Source organism: Somniosus microcephalus, unplaced genomic scaffold, assembly GCF_052327205.1.
Source record: "Somniosus microcephalus isolate GS21.2 unplaced genomic scaffold, FLI_Smic_1.0 unresolved_chr2, whole genome shotgun sequence".
In the NCBI taxonomy this organism is placed as follows: domain Eukaryota; kingdom Metazoa; phylum Chordata; class Chondrichthyes; order Squaliformes; family Somniosidae; genus Somniosus; species Somniosus microcephalus.
Genome location: NW_028225180.1, coordinates 36,283,344 through 36,302,216, shown reverse-complemented (window position 1 = coordinate 36,302,216; position 18,873 = coordinate 36,283,344). Strand labels below are relative to the sequence as shown.

General features: G+C 60.0%; 1 protein-coding gene across 3 annotated transcripts in view; it reads left to right on the top strand.

Moving 5' to 3' along the window:
* The first annotated feature begins 2,049 nt into the window (after positions 1-2,049).
* Positions 2,050-18,873, top strand: part of patl1 (PAT1 homolog 1, processing body mRNA decay factor) — an 88,980-nt gene continuing 72,156 nt past the window's right edge. For 2 of the 3 annotated variants that reach the window (XM_085975938.1, XM_085975937.1), the window contains exon 1: positions 2,053-2,228. In XM_085975938.1, the coding sequence (XP_085832064.1) occupies positions 2,187-2,228 (42 nt within the window). In that variant the 5' untranslated portion in view covers positions 2,053-2,186. Of the gene's footprint in view, positions 2,229-18,873 lie in introns of all 3 variants that reach the window. The other variant, XM_085975939.1, reaches the window with a different exon arrangement.

The following is an 18,873-nucleotide window of genomic DNA, read 5'->3' as shown; positions in this document are numbered from 1 at the left end:
CTGAAGGAATTCCTCCTCATCTCTGTCCTAAATGGCTTGCCCCTTATCCTTAGACTGTGACCCCTGGTTCTGGACACCCCGACCATCGGGAACATCCTTCCAGCATCTAGTATGTCTAGCCCTGTTAGAATTTTATAAGTTTTGATGAGATCCCCTCTCATTCTTCTAAACTCCAGCGAGTACAAGCCCAATCGACCCAATCTCTCCTCATACGTCATTCCTGCCATCCCAGGTATCAGTCTGGTGAATACTGTCCCTCAATACTGCCCCTCCGACAGTGCAGTGGTCCCTCAGTACTACCCCTCCGACAGTGCCGCGCTCCCTCAGTACTGCCCCTCCGACAGTGCAGCGCTCCCTCAGTACTGCCCCTCTGACAGTGCAGTGCTCCCTCTCAGTACTGCCCCTCCGACAGTGCAGTGCTCCATCAGTACTGCCCTCCGACAGTGCAGCGCTCCCTCAGTACTGCCCCTCCGACAGTGCAGCGCTCCCTCAGAATTGCCCCTCCGACAGTGCAGTGCTCCCTCAGTATTGCCCCTCTGACAGTGCAGCGCTCCTTCAGTACTGCCCCTCCGACAGTGCAGCGCTCCCTCAGCACTGCCCCTCCGACAGTGCAGCGCTCCCTCAGTACTGCCTCTCCGACAGTGCAGCGCTCCCTCAGTACTGACCCACCGACAGTGCAGCGCTCCCTCAGTTCTGCCTCTCCGACAGTGCAGTGCTCCCTCAGTACTGCCCTTCCGACAGTGCAGCGCTCCCTCAGTACTGCCCCTCCGACAGTGCAGCGCTCCCTCAGTACTGCCCCTCTGACAGTGCAGTGCTCCCTCAGTACTGCCCCGCGACAGTGCAGCGCTCCCTCAGTACTGCCCCTGCGACAGTGCAGCGCTCCCTCAGCACTGCCCCTCCGACAGTGCAGCGCTCCCTCAGTACTGCCCCTCCAACAGTGCAGCACTCCCTCAGTACTGCCCCTCTGACAGTGCGGTGCTCCCTCAGTACTGCCCCTGCGACAGTGCAGCGTTCCCTCAGTACTGCCCCTGCGACAGTGCAGTGCTCCCTCAGTACTGCCCCTGCGACAGTTCAGCGCTCCCTCAGTACTGCCCCTCCGACAGTGCAGCGCTCCCTCCGTACTGCCCCTCCGACAGTGCAGCGCTCCCTCAGTACTGCGCCTCCGATAGTGCAGCGCTCCCTCAGTACTGCGCCTCTGACAGTGCAGCGCTGCTTCAGTACTGCCCCTCCGACAATGCGGCGCTCCCTCAGCACTGCCCCTCCGACAGTGCAGCACTCCCTCAGTACTGCCCCTCTGACAGTGCGGTGCTCCCTCAGTACTGCCCCTGCGACAGTGCAGCGTTCCCTCAGTACTGCCCCTGCGACAGTGCAGTGCTCCCTCAGTACTGCCCCTGCGACAGTGCAGCGCTCCCTCAGTACTGCCCCTCCGACAGTGCAGCGCTCCCTCCGTACTGCCCCTCCGACAGTGCAGCGCTGCCTCAGTACTGCGCCTCCGACAGTGCAGCGCTCCCTCAGTACTGCGCCTCTGACAGTGCAGCGCTGCTTCAGTACTGCCCCTCCGACAGTGCGGCGCTCCCTCAGCACTGCCCCTCCGACAGTGCAGCGCTCCCTCAGTACTGCGCCTCTGACAGTGCACTGAAGAGTCACTGCGATAGGTGCATCTTTCAGTGGAAGCCGGTGAAGAAAGTGTGCGTAAATCTGCATTTCCCCGGGGCCATGGAGCGCCTACTCAGCTGCTCTGTGACGTCACCGCTTAAGCCCCGCCCCGAAACCCCCCGACGGCACTGACGGTGTCGCGCCAGCGCAGGAGGATCGCCGAGAACTCCTTCGGCCTCTGCGTTCCCCTCGCGAATGCTCCTTGGGTTTCTGCCAGACCCGAAAGAGAGCGGGCGCGCGGTCTCTGTTGCGGGGGGCAAGGCGTTTAGGCGCATGCTGGGCCCGCCGGCGCGCGCAGGCGCAGTGGCCGACGCTGTGAGCTGTTTTGCGCCTGCTCGACCCGCCTGAGCGCGCAGGCGCAGTGGCCGTCGCTGTGAGCGGAGTGGGTTGCGTGGGGTGGTTTGCGCATGCTCGGCCCCGCCAGTGCGCGCAGGCGCGGTGGGGCGGCGATGGCGGCCCCGGCCCTGAGTTAGTGGCTGCGGCGGCCGAGGAGCAGGAGCAGGAGGAGGAGGTCGGGGGGATCCGGCGTCATGTACCGAGAGATGTTCGCCTTGGGAGGAGCGGGCCGCCAGGTAAGGAGACCCGAGGCGGCTCGGACCTTGCGAGCAATAAACAGCCGCGTCACTTGGGGGTTCCCGCAGGCCCAGTTCCCGGCCTCGCCCCGGCCCGCCCCCTGCCTCACCCCGACCCCTGGCCCGTCCCTTGCCTCACCCCGACCTCTGGCCGGGCCGCCCCCCAGATGAGTCGTTGCAGAGAAAGAACTTGCAATCACACAGCGCCTTTCACCACCTCGGGAGGTCCCAAAGCGCTTTACAGCCAATTAAATACTTTGTGAAGTGTGTTGACTGTTGCACTGGAAGGGAATGGCAATGTCCTTTGATTCCCTTAGTTCTACCTCGCCACCGCTCCTCCCCGGTCTCTCAATTGTCAGACTGCTTGTCCGACCATCCAGTTCTGGATGAGCTGAAATTTTCTCCTGTTAAATATTGGGAAGACCGGAGCCATTGTTTTCGGAAACTCCGTTCCCTCGCCACCAACTCCATCCCTCTCCCTCACATCTGTCTGTGGCTGAACCAGACTGTTCGCAACCTCGGTGTCGTATTTGACCCTGAAATGAGCTTCCGACCACATATCTGCGGCATAACTAAGACCGCCTACTTCCACCTCCGTAACATCGCCCGTCTCCGCCCTTGCCTCAGCTTATCCGGTGCTGAAACGCTCATCGTTGCCTTTGTTACCGCTAGGATTGACTATTTCAACGCACTCCTGGCTGGCCTCCCACGTTCTACCCTACGTAAACTTGAGGGTCATCCAAAACTCGGCTGCCCGTGTCCTAATTCGCGGCAAGTCCCGTTCGCCCACCACCCCTGTGCTCGCTGACCTACATTGGCTCCCGGTTAAGCAACGCCTCGATTTTAGAATTCTCATCCTTGTTTTCAAATCCCTCCATGACCTCGCTCCTCCCTATCTCTGTAATCTCCTCCATTACCACAACCCCCCGAGATCTCTCCGCTCCTCTAATTCTGCCCTCTTGAACATCCCTGATTCTAATCGCTCAACCATTGGTGGCCGAGCCTTCTGTTGCCTAGGCCCGAAGCTCTGGAAATCCCTGCCTAAACCTCTCCGCTTCTCTATCTCTCTTTTCTCCTTTATGACGCTCCTTAAAACCTACCTCTTCGACTAAGCTTTTGGTCACCTGCCCTAATATCTCTGTGGCTCCGTGTCATTTTTTTGTCTTATTATACTCCTGTGAAGCACCTTGGAATGTTTTACTATGTTAAAGACGCTATTTAAACGCAAGTTGTTGTTGTTAGTGCCCAAAAAATCTATCAATCTCAGCCTTCAAAATACACATCTGAGCATTCACATCTCTCTGGGGTAGAGAATTCCAAAGATTCACAACCCACTGAGTGAAGAAATTTCTCCTCATCTCAGCCCTAAATGGCGGACACCTTATCCTGAGACTGTGACAATAGCAACTGCCTATGTAAACATAGCTTCCCAGCAGTCGTCTCCATCTCCCAAATTAGCCTTTCAGTTTTGGTATTTATGGAGGGTATGAAACCCAAATATAATTGAGGAAGGATGTATAGAGTAAGGAAGTCTTGCTGCAGTTGTACAGGGCTTTGGTGAGACCACACCTGGAGTACTGTGCACAGTCTTATCTGAGGAAAGATATACAAGAAACACTCAATTTACCAGCACCTAAATAACCGGAAATCTCTGTTAACCGGCAAAATTCAGAAGTAGGTTCAGGCAAGTTTTACTTCATATTAGTGGCTGTTCCTGGATCTGTGGCCGTGTAACCGGGGTTCCTGCACCTGTTGCTATGCAACAGGGACGCCTGGATCTGTGGCCGGGGTTCCTGCAACAGGGACGCCTGGATCTGTGGCCGTGTACGGGGCTCTCGTACCTTTTACTATACCTCTCTGTAATCCGGACTTTTTGATAAACCGGCACCACGCCGGTCCCGTTGCTGCCGAATAAAAGAAGAGTTTCCTGTACTTGCCTTAGAGGCAGGCGGTACAACTAAAGGTTCACTAGGTTGATCCCTGGGATGAGAAGGTTGTCCTTTGAGGAGAGATTGAACAGATTGGGCCTATACTCTCTGGAGTTTAGAAGAATGAGAGGTGATCTCATTGAAACATGTAAGATTCTGAGGGGGATTGACAGGGTAGATGCTGAGAGGTTGTTTCCCCAGGCTGGAGAGTCTAGAACTAGGGGGTGTAGTCTCAGGGTAAGGGGTCGGCCATTTAGGACTGAGATGAGGAGAAATTTCTTCCCTCAGAGGGTGGCGAATCTTTGGAATTCTCTACCCCAGAGGGCTGTGGAGGCTCAGTCGTTGAGTAGTTTCAAGGCTGAGATCGAGAGACTTCTGGACTCCTGAGGCATCGAGGGATATGGGGATTGGGCGAGAAAGTGGAGTTGAGGTCGAAGATCAGCCATGATCTTCTCGAATGGCGGAGCAGGCTCAAGGGGCTTTCTGGCCTCCTCCTGCTCCTAATTCTTGTGTTCTTATTGAGGTGAACAGTATAAAAGCATTCAAGGGTAAGCTGGGTAAGTACACAAGGGAGAAAGGAATAGAAGGATGTGTTGGTAGGGTGAGATGAAGAGGGATGAGTGTGGGAGTAGGAGCATAAATACTGGCATGGACCTGTTGGGCTGAATGGCCTGTTGCTGTGCTGTAAATACTATAGAAAAAAAAGAACTTGCATTTCGATAGTGCCTCTCACGACCTCAGGACGTCCCAAAGCGCTTTACAGCCAATGAGGTACTTTTGAAGTGTAGTCACTGTTGTACTGTAAGAGAAGAACACTCAAGAAGCTCGACTCCATCCAGGACAAAGCAACCCGCTTGATTGGCACCCCATCCACCACCTTAAACATTCACTGCCTCCACCACCGGCGCACCGTGGCTGCAGTGCGTACCATCTACAAGATGCACTGCAGCAACTCGCCAAGGATTCTTCAGCAGCACCTCCCAAACCCGCGACCTCTACCACCTGGAAGGACAAGGGCAGCAGGCGCATGGGAACACCACCACCTCCAAGTTCCCCTCCAAGTCACACACCGTCCTGAACTATATCGCCAATCCTTCGTCGTCGCTGGGTCAAAATCCTGGAACTCCCTCCCTAACAGCACTGTGGGAGTACCTTCACCACACGGACTGCAGCGGTTCAAGAAGGCGGCTCACCGCCACCTTCTCGGGCAGTTAGGGATGGGCAATAAATGCTGGCCTTGCCAGCGATGCCCACATCCCATATACGTATTTTTAAAAAGAGAGGCAATGTCCCTTGATCCCTTTAGTTCGAGCTTGCCACCACTTCTCTCAACCCCTCCACGGTCTCTAAATTGGCAGACAGCTTGTCCGACATCCAGTACTGGATGCAAAGAAATTGCCTCCAAATAAATATCGGGAAGACCGAAACCAGTTTTTTCAGATCCCGCCACAAACTCCGTTCCCTAGCCACTGACTCCACCTCTCTCCTGAACATTTGTCTGAGGCTGAGCCAGACCGTTCACTACCTTGGTGTCACTTTTGACCCTGATATGAGCTTCCGACCACACATCCGAGGCATAACTAAGACCGCCTATTTCCACCTATAATCATAGAAATTTACAGCACAGAAGGAGACCATTCGGCCCATCCTGTCCGTGCCAGTTGACAGACCTATCCACCCTAATCCCACTTTCCAGCACTTGGTCCGTAGCCTTGTAGGTTACAGCACTTCAAGTGCATATCCAAGTACTTTTTAAATGTTGTGAGGATCTCTGCCTCTACCAACTTTTCAGGCAGTGAGTTCCAGACCCCCACCACCCTCTGGGTGAAAAAACTTCTCCTCAAATCCCCTCTAAACCTCCTTCCAATTACTGTAAATCTTTGCCCCCTGGTTATCGACCCCTCTACTAAGGGAAATAGGTCCTTCCTATCCACTCTATCTAGGCCCCTCATAATTTTATACACCTCAATTAGGTCTCTCCTCAGCCTCCTCCGTTCCAAAGAAAACAACCCCAGCCTATCCAATCTTTCCTCATAGCTAAAATTCCCTAGCCCAGGCCACACCCTCGTAAATCTCCTCAGCACCCTCTCTCAGTGCAATCACATCCTTCCTGTAATGTGGGGACCAGAACTGCACGCAGTATTCCATCTGCGGCCTAACTAGTGTTTTATATAGTTCAAGCCTAACCCCTCTGCTCTTATATTCTTATGCTAATAAAGGCAAGTATTCCGTATGGTGAGGCCACACCTGGAATACTGCGTGCAGTTTTGGTTTCCATATTTAAGAAAAGATATACTTGCTCTCGAGGCGGTTCAGAGAAGGTTCACTCGGTTGATTCCAGAGATGAGGGGGTTGACGTATGAGGAAAGGTTGAGTAGGTTGGGACTCTACTCATTGGAGTTCAGAAGAATGAGAGGCGATCTTATCGAAACATATAAGATTGTGAGGGGGCTTGATCGGGTGGATGCGGTGAGGATGTTTCCACTGATGGATGAGACTAGAACTAGGGGGCATAATCTTAGAATAAGGGGCTGCCCTTTCAAAACTGAGATGAGGAGAAACTTCACTCAGAGGGTAGTAAATCTATGGAATTTGCTACCCCAGAGAGCTGTGGAAGCTGCAACATTAAATAAATTTAAAATGGAGATAGACATTGTCCTAGCAGATAAGGGAATTAGGGGTTACGGGGGGAGGGCAGGGAAGTGGACGCGAGTCTAGATTCAGATCAGCCATGATCCTATTGAATGGTGGAGCAGGCCCGAGGGGCCGTATGGCCTACTCCTGCTCCTATTTCTTGTGTTCTTATGTTCTTAACCACCTTATCTACCTGTCCTGCTACCTTCAGGGATCTGTGGACTTGCACTCCAAGGCCCCTCTGCACTTCTCGGTGTCCGACCATTTATTCTGTATTCCCCTGCCTTGTTAGCCCTCCCCGTAACAGCGCCTGTCCCCGCCCTTGCCTCTGCTCATCCACTGCTGAAACCCTCATCCAGGCCTGTGTTACCTCGAGATTTAACCATTCCAATGCACTCGAGTGGGTGGGCCAAACTGTGGCAGATGGAGTTCAGTGTAGGGAAAGTGTAAGGTCATCCACTTTGGGCCAAAGGAAAATAGATCAGTGTATCTTCTAAATGGCAGGAAGCTAGGAACGGAAATCACTGAAAGCTAGTGGACAGCTACAGAATATAATTTAAAAGGCTAATGGGCTCTATCTAGAGGGGAGTCTAGAACCAGGGGCCACGGCCTCAAGATAAAGGGTAGGCTATTCAGGACTGAGATGAGAAGAAATTTCTTCACACAGAGGGTGGTGAATCTTTGGAATGCTCTACCCCAGAGTGCTGTGGAGGCTCAGTCGTTGGGCATATTCAGAACACAAGTCGATAGATTTCTGACTAGTACGGGCATCAAGGGATATAGCGATAGGGCCGGTGAATGGAGTTGAGGCAGAAGATCAGCCATGATCTCATTGAATGGCGGAGGAGGCTCGAAGGGCTGAACGGCCGACTCCTGCTCCTATTTCTTATCTTCTTATGTTCTTGTCTCAAAAGGGCTGGAGTACAAAGGGGTGGAAGTTATGTTACAGCTGTACAGAGCTCTGGTGAGACCCCATCTGAAGCACTGTGTTCACTTCTAGACACCGCACCTCAGGAAGGCCTTGGAGGGGGTGCAGCCCAGATTCACCAGAATAATACCGGGACTGATATGGTTAAATTATGAGGACAGATTGCATAGACTGGGCTTGTATTCTTGTACAGAAGGTTGCAGGATGACCTCGTCCAGGTGTTCAAAATGATAAGAGGATTTGATAGGGTAGATGCAGTGAATATTTTCCCTGCTGAGGTAATTCAGAATGTGGGGAAATAATCTTCAAATAGAGCCCGGCCCTTCAGGGGTGAAATTAGGAAGCACGTTATCCAGACAAAGGGTAATGGAAATCTGGAGCGATCTCCCCCTAAAGGCTGTGGAAGCTGGAGGTCAGTCAGAGCTTTCAAGACTACTTGCCCAGGGTGTATTGAGTGGGACAGGGTAGAGGGAGCTTTACTCTGTATCTAACGCCGTGCTGTACCTGTCCTGGGAGTGTTTGATGGGACCGTGTAGAGGGAGCTTTACTCTGTATCTAACCCGTGCTGTACCTGCCCTGGGAGTGTTTGATGGAACTGTGTAGAGGGAGCTTTACTCTGTATCTAACTCGTGCTGTACCTGCCCTGGGAGTGTTTGATGGGACAGTGTAGAGGGAGCTTTACTCTGTATCTAACTCGTGCTGTACCTGCCCTGGGAGTGTTTGATGGGACTGTGTAGAGGGAGCTTTACTCTGTATCTAACCCGTGCTGTACCTGCCCTGGGGGTGTTTGATGGGACAGTGTAGAGGGAGCTTTACTCTGTATCTAACTCGTGCTGTACCTGCCCTGGGAGTGTTTGATGGGACTGTGTAGAGGGAGCTTTACTCTGTATCTAACTCGTGCTGTACCTGTCCTGAGAGTGTTTGATGTGACAGTGTAGAGGGAGCTTTACTCTATCTCTTCTTTCTTAGGCAGTGTTTGAAAACACTGGAATAACCGACATTCCTCAAATTCACAGACACTCGAAATCCTTGAAATATGTGAAGTGTGAAGGTCGGAGGAAGATGAGATGTAAAAAATCTAATTCCTGGAGCTGTTTAAAGTGGTGACTTTTCCTGGGTGTGCTCTGGGGAACTCGCAGTTTGTAGTTTGGGCGGGTGAGGGGATAAAGAATGCGGGGACAGGGCTCGCCGTCTGGCACGGGGAGCAACAGATTTAGAGGATGCTGCCAGTGATTGGCTTGTATTCTGGTATTATCGAACAACATGTTCTAACACGGCAGAAATGGTTGATTGTAGCTGTGTGCCCAGAGTGTGAGGTGGCACACAAACGCTTTACAGACAATAAAGTACATTTGAAGTGTAGTCGCTGTTGTAATGTAGGAAACGCGACAGCCAATTTGCGTACAGCAAGCTCCCACAAACAAAAATGTGATCATGACTAGATAAAGAGACGGTGAGGCAGAAGAGAGAGAGAGGGAGATGGTGAGGGCGGAAGAGAGAGAGAGAGACGGCGAGGGGGAAGAGAGAGAGAGACGGCGAGGGGGAAGAGAGAGAGAGACGGCGAGGGGGGAGAGAGAGAGACGGCGAGGGGGGAGAGAGAGAGACGGCGAGGGGGGGAGAGAGAGACGGCGAGGGGGGGAGAGAGAGACGGCGAGGGGGGGAGAGAGAGAGAGACGGCGAGGGGGGAGAGAGACGGCGAGGGGGGAGAGAGAGACGGCGAGGGGAGAGAGAGAGACAGCGAGGGAGAGAGAGAGACGGCGAGGGGGAGAGAGAGAGACGGCGAGGGGGGAGAGAGAGAGACGGCGAGGGGGAGAGAGAGAGACGGCGAGGGGGGAGAGAGACGGCGAGGGGGAAGAGAGAGACGGGGTGGAGGGGGGGAAGAGAGACGGGGTGGAGGGGGGGAGAGAGACGGGGTGGAGGGGGGAGAGAGACGGGGTGGAGGGGGTGGTGAGAGGCGGGGTGGAGGGGGGGTGAGAGGCGGGGTGGAGGGGGGGTGAGAGGCGGGGTGGAGGGGGGGTGAGAGGCGGGGTGGAGGGGGGGAGAGAGACGGGGTGGAGGGGGGAGAGAGACGGGGTGGAGGGGGGAGAGAGACGGGGTGGAGGGGGGGAGAGAGACGGGGTGGAGGGGGGGAGAGAGACGGGGTGGAGGGGGGGTGAGAGACGGGGTGGAGGGGGGGTGAGAGACGGGGTGGAGGGGGGGTGAGAGGCGGGGTGGAGGGGGGGTGAGAGGCGGGGTGGAGGGGGGGGAGAGACGGGGTGGAGGGGGGAGAGAGGCAGGGTGGAGGGGGGGAGAGAGGCGGGGTGGAGGGGGGGAGAGAGACGGGGTGGAGGGGGGGTGAGAGGCGGGGTGGAGGGGGGGTGAGAGGCGGGGTGGAGGGGGGGTGAGAGGCGGGGTGGAGGGGGGGAGAGAGACGGGGTGGAGGGGGGAGAGAGGCGGGGTGGAGGGGGGAGAGAGGCGGGGTGGAGGGGGGGAGAGAGGCGGGGTGGAGGGGGGGAGAGAGGCGGGGGGAGGGTGGGGGGGGGTAGTGATACGGGGGGAGGGTGGAGTGGGGAGAGAGACGGGGTGGAGGGGGGGGTGAGAGGCGGGGTGGAGGGGGGGTGAGAGGCGGGGTGGAGGGGGGGAGAGAGGCGGGGTGGAGGGGGGGAGAGGCGGGGTGGAGGGGGGAGAGAGGCGGGGTGGAGGGGGGGAGAGAGGCGGGGTGGAGGGGGGGTGAGAGGCGGGGTGGAGGGGGGGAGAGAGACGGGGTGGAGGGGGGAGAGAGGCGGGGTGGAGGGGGGAGAGAGGCGGGGTGGAGGGGGGGAGAGAGGCGGGGGGGAGAGAGGCGGGGTGGAGGGGGGGGGAGAGAGGCGGGGGGAGGGTGGGGGGGCTAGTGATACGGGGGGAGGGTGGAGTGGGGAGAGAGACGGGGTGGAGGGGGGGAGAGAGGCGGGGTGGAGGGGGGGGTGGAGGGGGGAGTGAGACGGGGTGGAGGGTGGAGTGGGGAGTGCGACGGGGTGGAGTGGGGAGAGAGACGGGGGGAGGGTGGGGGGGGGGAGAGAGACGGGGGGAGGATGGAGTGGGGAGAGAGACGGGTGGAGGGTGGAGTGAGACGGGGTGGAGGGTGGAGTGGGGAGAGAGACGGGGTGGAGTGGGGAGAGAGACGGGGGGGTGGAGGGGGGAGTGAGACGGGGTGGAGGGTGGAGTGGGGAGAGAGACGGGGGGAGGGTGGAGGTGGGGAGTGAGACGGGGGGAGGGTGGAGTGGGGAGAGAGACGGGTGGAGGGTGGAGCGGGGAGTGAGACGGGGTGGAGTGGGGAGAGAGACGGGGGGAGGGTGGGGGGGGAGGGTGGAGAGAGACGGGGGGAGGGTGGGGGGGGTAGTGATACGGGGGGAGGGTGGAGTGGGGAGAGAGACGGGGGGAGAGAGACGGGGTGGAGGGGGGGAGAGAGACGGGGTGGAGGGGGGAGAGAGACGGGGGGGAGTGAGACGGGGTGGAGTGGGGAGAGAGACGGTGGGGAGGGTGGGGGGGGGGGGTGAGACGGGGGGAGGGTGGGGGGGTAGTGATACGGGGGGAGGGTGGAGGGGGGGAGAGAGACGGGGGAGGGTGGAGGGTGGAGTGGGGAGAGAGACGGGGTGGAGTGGGGAGAGAGACGGGGGGGTGGAGGGGGGGAGTGAGATGGGGTGGAGGGTGGAGTGGGGAGTGAGACGGGGTGGAGTGGGGAGAGAGACGGGGGGAGGGTGGGGGGGGGGAGAGAGACGGGGGGAGGGTGGAGTGGGGAGAGAGACGGGGGAGGGTGGAGGGTGGAGTGAGACGGGGTGGAGGGTGGAGTGGGGAGAGAGACGTGGGGGGTGGAGGGTGGAGTGGGGGAGAGAGACGGGGGGAGGTGGAGGGGGGGAGTGAGACGGGGGGAGGGTGGAGTGGGGAGAGAGACGGGGGGAGGGTGGAGGGTGGAGCGGGGAGTGAGACGGGGTGGAGGGTGGAGTGGGGAGTGAGACGGGGTGGAGTGGGGAGAGAGACGGGGGGAGGGTGGAGAGAAACGGGGGGAGGTTGGGGGGGGTAGTGATACGGGGGGAGGGTGGAGTGGGGAGAGAGACGGGGGGAGAGAGACGGGGTGGAGGGGGGGAGAGAGACGGGGTGGAGGGGGGAGAGAGACGGGGGGAGGGTGCGGGGGGGGAGTGAGACGGGGTGGAGTGGGGAGAGAGACGGTGGGAGGGTGGGGAGGGGGAGTGAGACGGGGGGAGGGTTGGGGGGGTAGTGATACAGGGGGAGGGTGGAGTGGGGAGAGAGACGGGGTGGAGGGGGGGAGAGAGACGGGGGGAGGGGGGGGAGAGGGAGGGGGGGGAGAGACGGTGGGGGAGGGGGGGGAGAGAGACGGGGGGGAGAGAGACGGGGGGGAGGGGGGGAGAGAGACCGGGGGGGGAGAGAGACCGGGGGGGGGAGGGGGGGAGGGAGACCGGGGGGGGGGGAGGGGGGGGAGAGAGACCGGGGGGGGGGGAGGGGGGGAGAGAGACCGGGGTGGGGGGGGGAGGGGGGGAGAGAGACCGGGGTGGGAGTGGAGGGGGGGAGAGAGACCGGGGTGGGTGTGGAGGGGGGGAGAGAGACTGGGTGGAGGGGGGAAGAGAGACGGGGGGGAGGGGGGGGTAGAGAGACGGGGGGGAGGGGGGGAAGAGAGACGGGGTGGAGGGGGGGAGAGAGATAGGGTGGAGAGAGACGGGGTGGAGGGGGGGTAGAGAGACGGGGGTGGAGGGGGGGAGAGAGACGGGGTGGAGGGGGGGAGAGAGAACGGGGTGGAGGGGGGGGGAGAGACCGGGGGGGGAGGGGGGAGAGAGACCGGGTGGGGGGGAGGGGGGAGAGAGTCCGGGGGGGGGGGAGGGGGGGGAGAGAGACCGGGGGGGGGAGGGGGTGAGAGAGACGGGGTGGAGGGGGGGGAGGGGGGGAGAGAGACCGGGGGTGGGGGAGGGGGGGAGAGAGAGACCGGGGTGGGGGAGGGGGGGGAGAGAGACGGGGTGGAGGGGGGGGGAGAGAGGCGGGGTGGAGGGGGGGGAGAGAGGCGGGGGGGAGGGGGGGTAGAGAGACGGGGTGGAGGGGGGGAAGAGAGACGGGGTGGAGGGGGGGAGAGAGATAGGGTGGAGAGAGGACGGGGTGGAGGGGGGGTAGAGAGACGGGGTGGAGGGGGGAGAGAGACGGGGTGGAGGGGGGGAGAGAGACGGGTGGAGGGGGGGGGAGAGACCGGGGGGGGGAGGGGGGAGAGAGAACGGGTGGGGGGGAGGGGGGGAGAGAGTCCGGGGGGGGGGGAGGGGGGAGAGAGACCGGGGGGGGGAGGGGGTGAGAGAGACGGGGTGGGAGGGGGGGAGGGGGGAGAGAGACCGGGGGTGGGGGAGGGGGGGAGAGAGACCGGGGGTGGGGAGGGGGGGAGAGAGACGGGGTTGGAGGGGGGGGGAGAGAGACGGGGTGGAGGGGGGGGAGAGAGGCGGGGTGGAGGGGGGGGGAGAGAGGCGGGGTGGAGGGGGGTAGAGAGGCGGGGTGGAGGGGGAGAGAGGCGGGGTGGAGGGGGGGAGAGAGGCGGGGTGGAGGGGGGAGAGAGGCGGGGTGGAGGGGGGGAGAGAGGCGGGGTGGAGGGGGGGAGAGAGGCGGGGTGGAGGGGGGGAGAGGGCGGGGTGGAGGGGGGGGGGAGAGAGACCGGGGGGGAGGGGGGGAGAGAGGGAGGGGGGGAGAAAGACGGGGGGGAGGGGGGGAGAGAGACGGGGGGAGGGTGGAGGGGGGAGAGAGAGACGGGGGAGGGTGGAGGGTGGAGTGAGACGGGGTGGAGGGTGGAGTGGGGAGAGAGACGGGGTGGAGTGGGGAGAGAGACGGGGGAGGGGGGGAGAGAGGGAGGGGGGGAGAAAGACGGGGGAGGGGGGGGAGAAAGACGGGGGAGGGGGGGAGAAAGACGGGGAGGGGGGAGGAGAGAGACGGGGGGAGGGTGGAGGGGGGGAGGAGAGAGACGGGGGAGGGTGGAGGGTGGAGTGGGGAGAGAGACGGGGTGGAGTGGGGAGAGAGACGGGGGGGTGGAGGGGGGAGTGAGACGGGGTGGAGTGGGGAGTGAGACGGGGTGGAGTGGGAGAGAGACGGGGGGAGGGTCGGGGGGGGAGAGAGACGGGGGGAGGGTGGTAGTGGGGAGAGAGACGGGGGAGGGTGGAGGGTGGAGTGAGACTGGGGTGGGAGGGTGGAGTGGGGAGAGAGACGGGGTGGAGTGGGGAGAGAGAGACGTGGGGGGTGGAGGGTGGAGTGGGGGAGAGAGACGGGGGGAGGGTGGAGGGGGGGAGTGAGACGGGGGAGGGTGGAGTGGGGAGAGAGACGGGGGGAGGGTGGAGCGGGGAGTGAGACGGGGGGAGGGTGGTGGGGGGAGTGAGACGGGGGGAGGGTGGAGAGAAACGGGGGGAGGTTGGGGGGGGTAGTGATACGGGGGGAGGGTGGAGGTGGGGAGAGAGACGGGGGGAGAGAGACGGGGTGGAGGGGGGGGAGAGAGACGGGGTGGGAGGGGGGAGAGAGACGGGGGGAGGGTGCGGGGGGGGAGTGAGACGGTGTGGAGTGGGGAGAGAGACGGTGGGAGGGTGGGGGGGGGGTAGTGATACGGGGGGAGGGTTGGGGGGGTAGTGATACGGGGGGAGGGTGAGGAGTGGGGAGAGAGACGGGGTGGAGGGGGGAGAGAGACGGGGGGGAGGGGGGAGAGACGGGAGACGGGGGGGAGAGAGACCGGGGGAGAGAGACGGGGGGGAGGGGGGGAGAGAGACGGGGGGGAGGGGGGAGAGAGACCGGGGGGAGAGAGACCGGGGGGGGGAGGGGGAGAGAGACCGGGGGGGGGGGGGAGGGGGGGAGAGAGACCGGGGTGGGGGGGGAGGGGGGGAGAGAGACCGGGGTGGGGGTGGGAGGGGGGGAGAGAGACCGGGGTGGGGGTGGAGGGGGGGAGAGAGACGGGGTGGAGGGGGGAAGAGAGACGGGGGGGAGGGGGGGTAGAGAGACGGGGGGGAGGGGGGAAGAGAGACGGGGTGGGAGGGGGGAGAGAGATGGGGGGGATGGGGGGAGAGAGACGGGGTGGAGGGTGGGTAGAGAGACGGGGTGGAGGGGGGGAGAGAGACGGGGTGGAGGGGGGGAGAGAGACGGGGGTGGAGGGGGGGAGAGACCGGGGGGGGGAGGGGGGGAGAGAGACCGGGTGGGGGGGAGGGGGGAGAGAGTCCGGGGGGGGGGGAGGGGGGGGAGAGAGACCGGGGGGGGGAGGGGGTGAGAGAGACGGGGTGGAGGGGGGGGAGGGGGGGAGAGAGACCGGGGGTGGGGAGGGGGGGAGAGAGACGGGGTGGAGGGGGGGGAGAGAGACGGGGTGGAGGGGGGGAGAGAGACGGGGGGGAGGGGGGGAGAGAGTTGGGGGGGGGAGAGAGACCGGGGGGTGGAGGGGTGGAGAGAGACCGGGGGGGGGGGTAGGGGGGGAGAGAGACCGGGGGGAGGGGGGGAGAGAGACCGGGGGGGGGAGGGGGAGAGAGACCCGGGGGGGGGGGGGGGGAGGACGGGGGGGGGGAGAGAGACGGGGTGGAGGGGGGGGAGAGAGACGGGGTGGAGGGGGGAGAGAGACGGGGTGGAGGGGGGGAGAGAGACGGGGGGGAGGGTGGGAGAGAGACGGTGGGGAGGGGGGAGAGAGACGGGGGGAGGGGGGGAGAGAGACGGTGGGGAGAGAGACGGGGTGGAGGGGGGGGGAGGGGGGGAGAGAGTTGGGGGGGGAGAGAGACCGGGGGGTGGAGGGGTGGAGAGAGACCGGGGGGGGGGGGTAGGGGGGGAGAGAGACCGGGGGGAGGGGGGGAGAGAGACCGGGGGGGGGAGGGGGGAGGGGGGGGAGAGAGACCCGGGGGGGGGGGGAGGGGGGGGGAGAGAGACGGGGTGGAGGGGGGGGAGAGAGACGGGGTGGAGGGGGGGAGAGAGACGGGGTGGAGGGGGGGGAGAGAGACGGGGGGGGAGGGTGGGAGAGAGACGGTGGGGAGGGGGGAGAGAGACGGGGGGGAGGGGGGGAGAGAGACGGTGGGGAGAGAGACGGGGTGGAGGGGGGGAGAGAGACGGGGGTAGGGGGGAGAGAGACGGGGTGGAGGGGGGGGAGAGAGACGGGGGGGAGGCTGGAGGGGGGTTAGAGACGGGGTGGGGGGGGGAGAGAGAGACGGGGGGGAGGCTGGAGGGGGGTTAGAGACGGGGTGGAGGGGGGGGTAGAGAGACGGTGGGGTGAGAGACGGGGTGGAGGGGGGGAGAGAGACGGGGTGGACGGGGGGAGGGTGGGGGGGGGAGAGAGACGGGGTGGAGAGAGACGGGGGGAGAGAGACGGGGTGGAGGGGTGGGAGAGAGACGGGGGGGAGGGTGGCGGGGGGAGAGAGGCGGGGTGGAGGGGGGAGAGAGACGGGGTGGAGGGGGAAGGGAGACGGGTGGAGGGGGGAGGGAGACGGGGGGAGAGAAAGAAAGACAAAGGGAGCGGGAGAGAGATGGGAGACAGACAGGGAGAGAGACGAGGGAACAGACAGACAGAGCGGGAATGAGATGGGTAGGGGGGAGAGGGAGAGTGAGAGCAGGAGAATGCGATACGGGGAGAGAGACTTGTATTTCTTCTTACTCGACATAGAAAAGCAATTAACCCCCTGTGCACTGTGAACATGGAAGATACACATTGTTTTAAGGCACTCTTGCACTCCAGTAGTATGCAGTGGGGCAATGCTTTCTGTGACACAAAGGAGTTTCTAGGTGTTGGTTGATCGAATATAACGAGGGGGGAGAGAGAAAGAAAGAATGACTTGCATTTATATAGCGCCTTTCACGACCACTGGACGTCTCAAAGTGCTTTACAGCCAATGAAGTACTATTGGAGTGCAGTCACTATTGTAATGTGGGAAAGTCGATTGCCTTATATTCAGTGTAACTTCAAAGGGGCTGGGTCATATTTCTGTTGCTAAGCTTAGGGCGATCTGTTCCGACATGTTCCAGCTTCCCAAACCAACGTCAACAGGTGTTTGCTTAAAATAGGGATGATCAGCAAAGACACTCGGTCAATTTGAGACCGTGGCCTGACTTGCAGCGCAAGCAATGTACCTCTGTTTAGAGAGCGAGTGAGTGGCATCTTTGTTATTTTTTGTATTGAGGATAGTGAGCTGTCTTCTGGCCTCTTGCGCATCCCCGATTTTAATCGCTCCACCATTGGCGGCCATGGCTTTTGCTGCCTCTCTCTCCTCTTTGAAGACACTCCTTAAAACGTGCCTCTTACAATATCGGCTGTGGCTCAGTGGGTAGCACTCTCGCCTCCTGAGGCGGAAGGTTGTGGGTTCAAGTCCCCACTCCAGAGACTTGAGCACAAAAATCTAGGCTGACACTCCGGTGCAGTACTGAGAGAGCGCTGCGCTGTTGGAGGTGCCGTCTTTTCGGATGAGACGTTAAACCGAGGCCCCCTCTAGGGTGGACGTAAAAGATCCCATGGCACTATATCGTAGAAGAGCAGGGAGGTTTTCCCCTGTGTCCTGGCCAATATTTATCCCTCAATCAACATCGTTAAAACTGATTGGCCCGCATTTTCTGATCGGAGGCTTCCTGCGTGCGGAGGCCTCCGATCTGGGAAAACGCTACGCCCTTACCTGAGGGCTCCAGAGGTCCGGTCATTTCCGCTCCTGGGCCTCTCCACGACCAAATGCGCGGGGCCCAGGTATCTCGGGGGCGCGTGCGGTTCGCAAGCATCCCTGGGATCACGTGGGCCATGGGCAGCCAATAGGAGAAGGGAATCTCCCTTCATACTTTTGACAGCTTAGACCTGTCAAATATATAAATGGAGATCACTGAAAAAACACATCTAAACATGAAATACATTTTTTAAATCACCTTTTTAAAATGAGTTAAAATTACATTAAATTAAATATTTTAAACAAAAATTAAATTTTTTGAAAGTTTTTTACGTGGCTAAAAATAAACTTACCTTTTTTAGAAGTATTTTAAATTTATAAAAGAGAATTAAAAAAAAACTTTTTAAAAACTCTTATGCTAGTAAACGCAGGCCTTACGGCTGCTTTTTACCAGGCATAAGATTTTTAAGTGATTTAGGCGGGCGGAGGTTCTGCAGAAAGCGGAACTCTTTCCCCCCCCCCCCCCCCAGCAGAGGCCCTTCTCCAGGGTAGGCGTCCGATCTGTCGAGAGGATTCTTGACAGATCGGAAATGCCAGTTTTCAGCGCGTGCCTGAAACCGGCATTTGCGAGGTCCCTATGGCTGCGTACACGCCCGTAGACATCGGAAAATATGGGCCATTATCTGGTCATTATCACATCGCTGTTTGTGCACAAATTGGCTGCTGTGTTTCAACAGTGACTACACTTCAAAAGTACTTCATTGGCTGTAAAACACTGGGATGTCCTGAGGTGGTGAAAAAGCGCGATATAAAGGCAGGTCTTTCATTGACCCGTTGTACGTTACTGAAAAGCGTCTGTTTGTTTCGAGCCCGAGTCTCGGACTGGTACCCGCTCAATAGTTGGAGAAAAGCCTGCTGCATTTTGGTACCCGGTGCTTCGAGTTAGGGCTCTGTCATTAATCTCTCGATCTCGCTGTTGTTTACCCAGACTTGACTATTCCAAACCTCTCCTGGCCGGCCTCCCATCTTCCAGCCTCCGTAAACTTGAGCTCATTCCAAAGCTCCGCTGCCCTGTGTCCCAACTCACACCAAGTCCCGTTCACCCAGCGTGCCCCACCCTCGCTGGCCTACATTGGCTCCCGGTCCGGCAACGTCTCGCTTTTAAAAATTCTCATCCTTGTTTTCAAATTCCTCCATGGCCTCTCTACCCCCGCCTCCCTTTTCTCTGTAACCTCCTCTACAACCCTCCAAGATCTGTGAGCTCGTCCAGTTCTGGCCTCTTCGCATCCCTGATTATAATCGCTCCGCCATTGGCGGCCGTGCCGTCAGCTGCCTGAGCCCTAAGCTCTGGAATTCCCTCCCTAAGTCTCTCCTCTCTACCTCTCCCCCTTTTAGACGCTCCTTACGACCTACCTCTTTGACCAAGCTTTGAGTCACCTAGCCTAATATCTCCTTATGTGGCTCGGTGTCAAAATGTTTTGTCTGCTAATCGCTCCTGTGAAGTGCCTTGGGGACTTTACTACGTTAAAGGCGCTTTATAAATGTAGGTTGTTGTAGATATT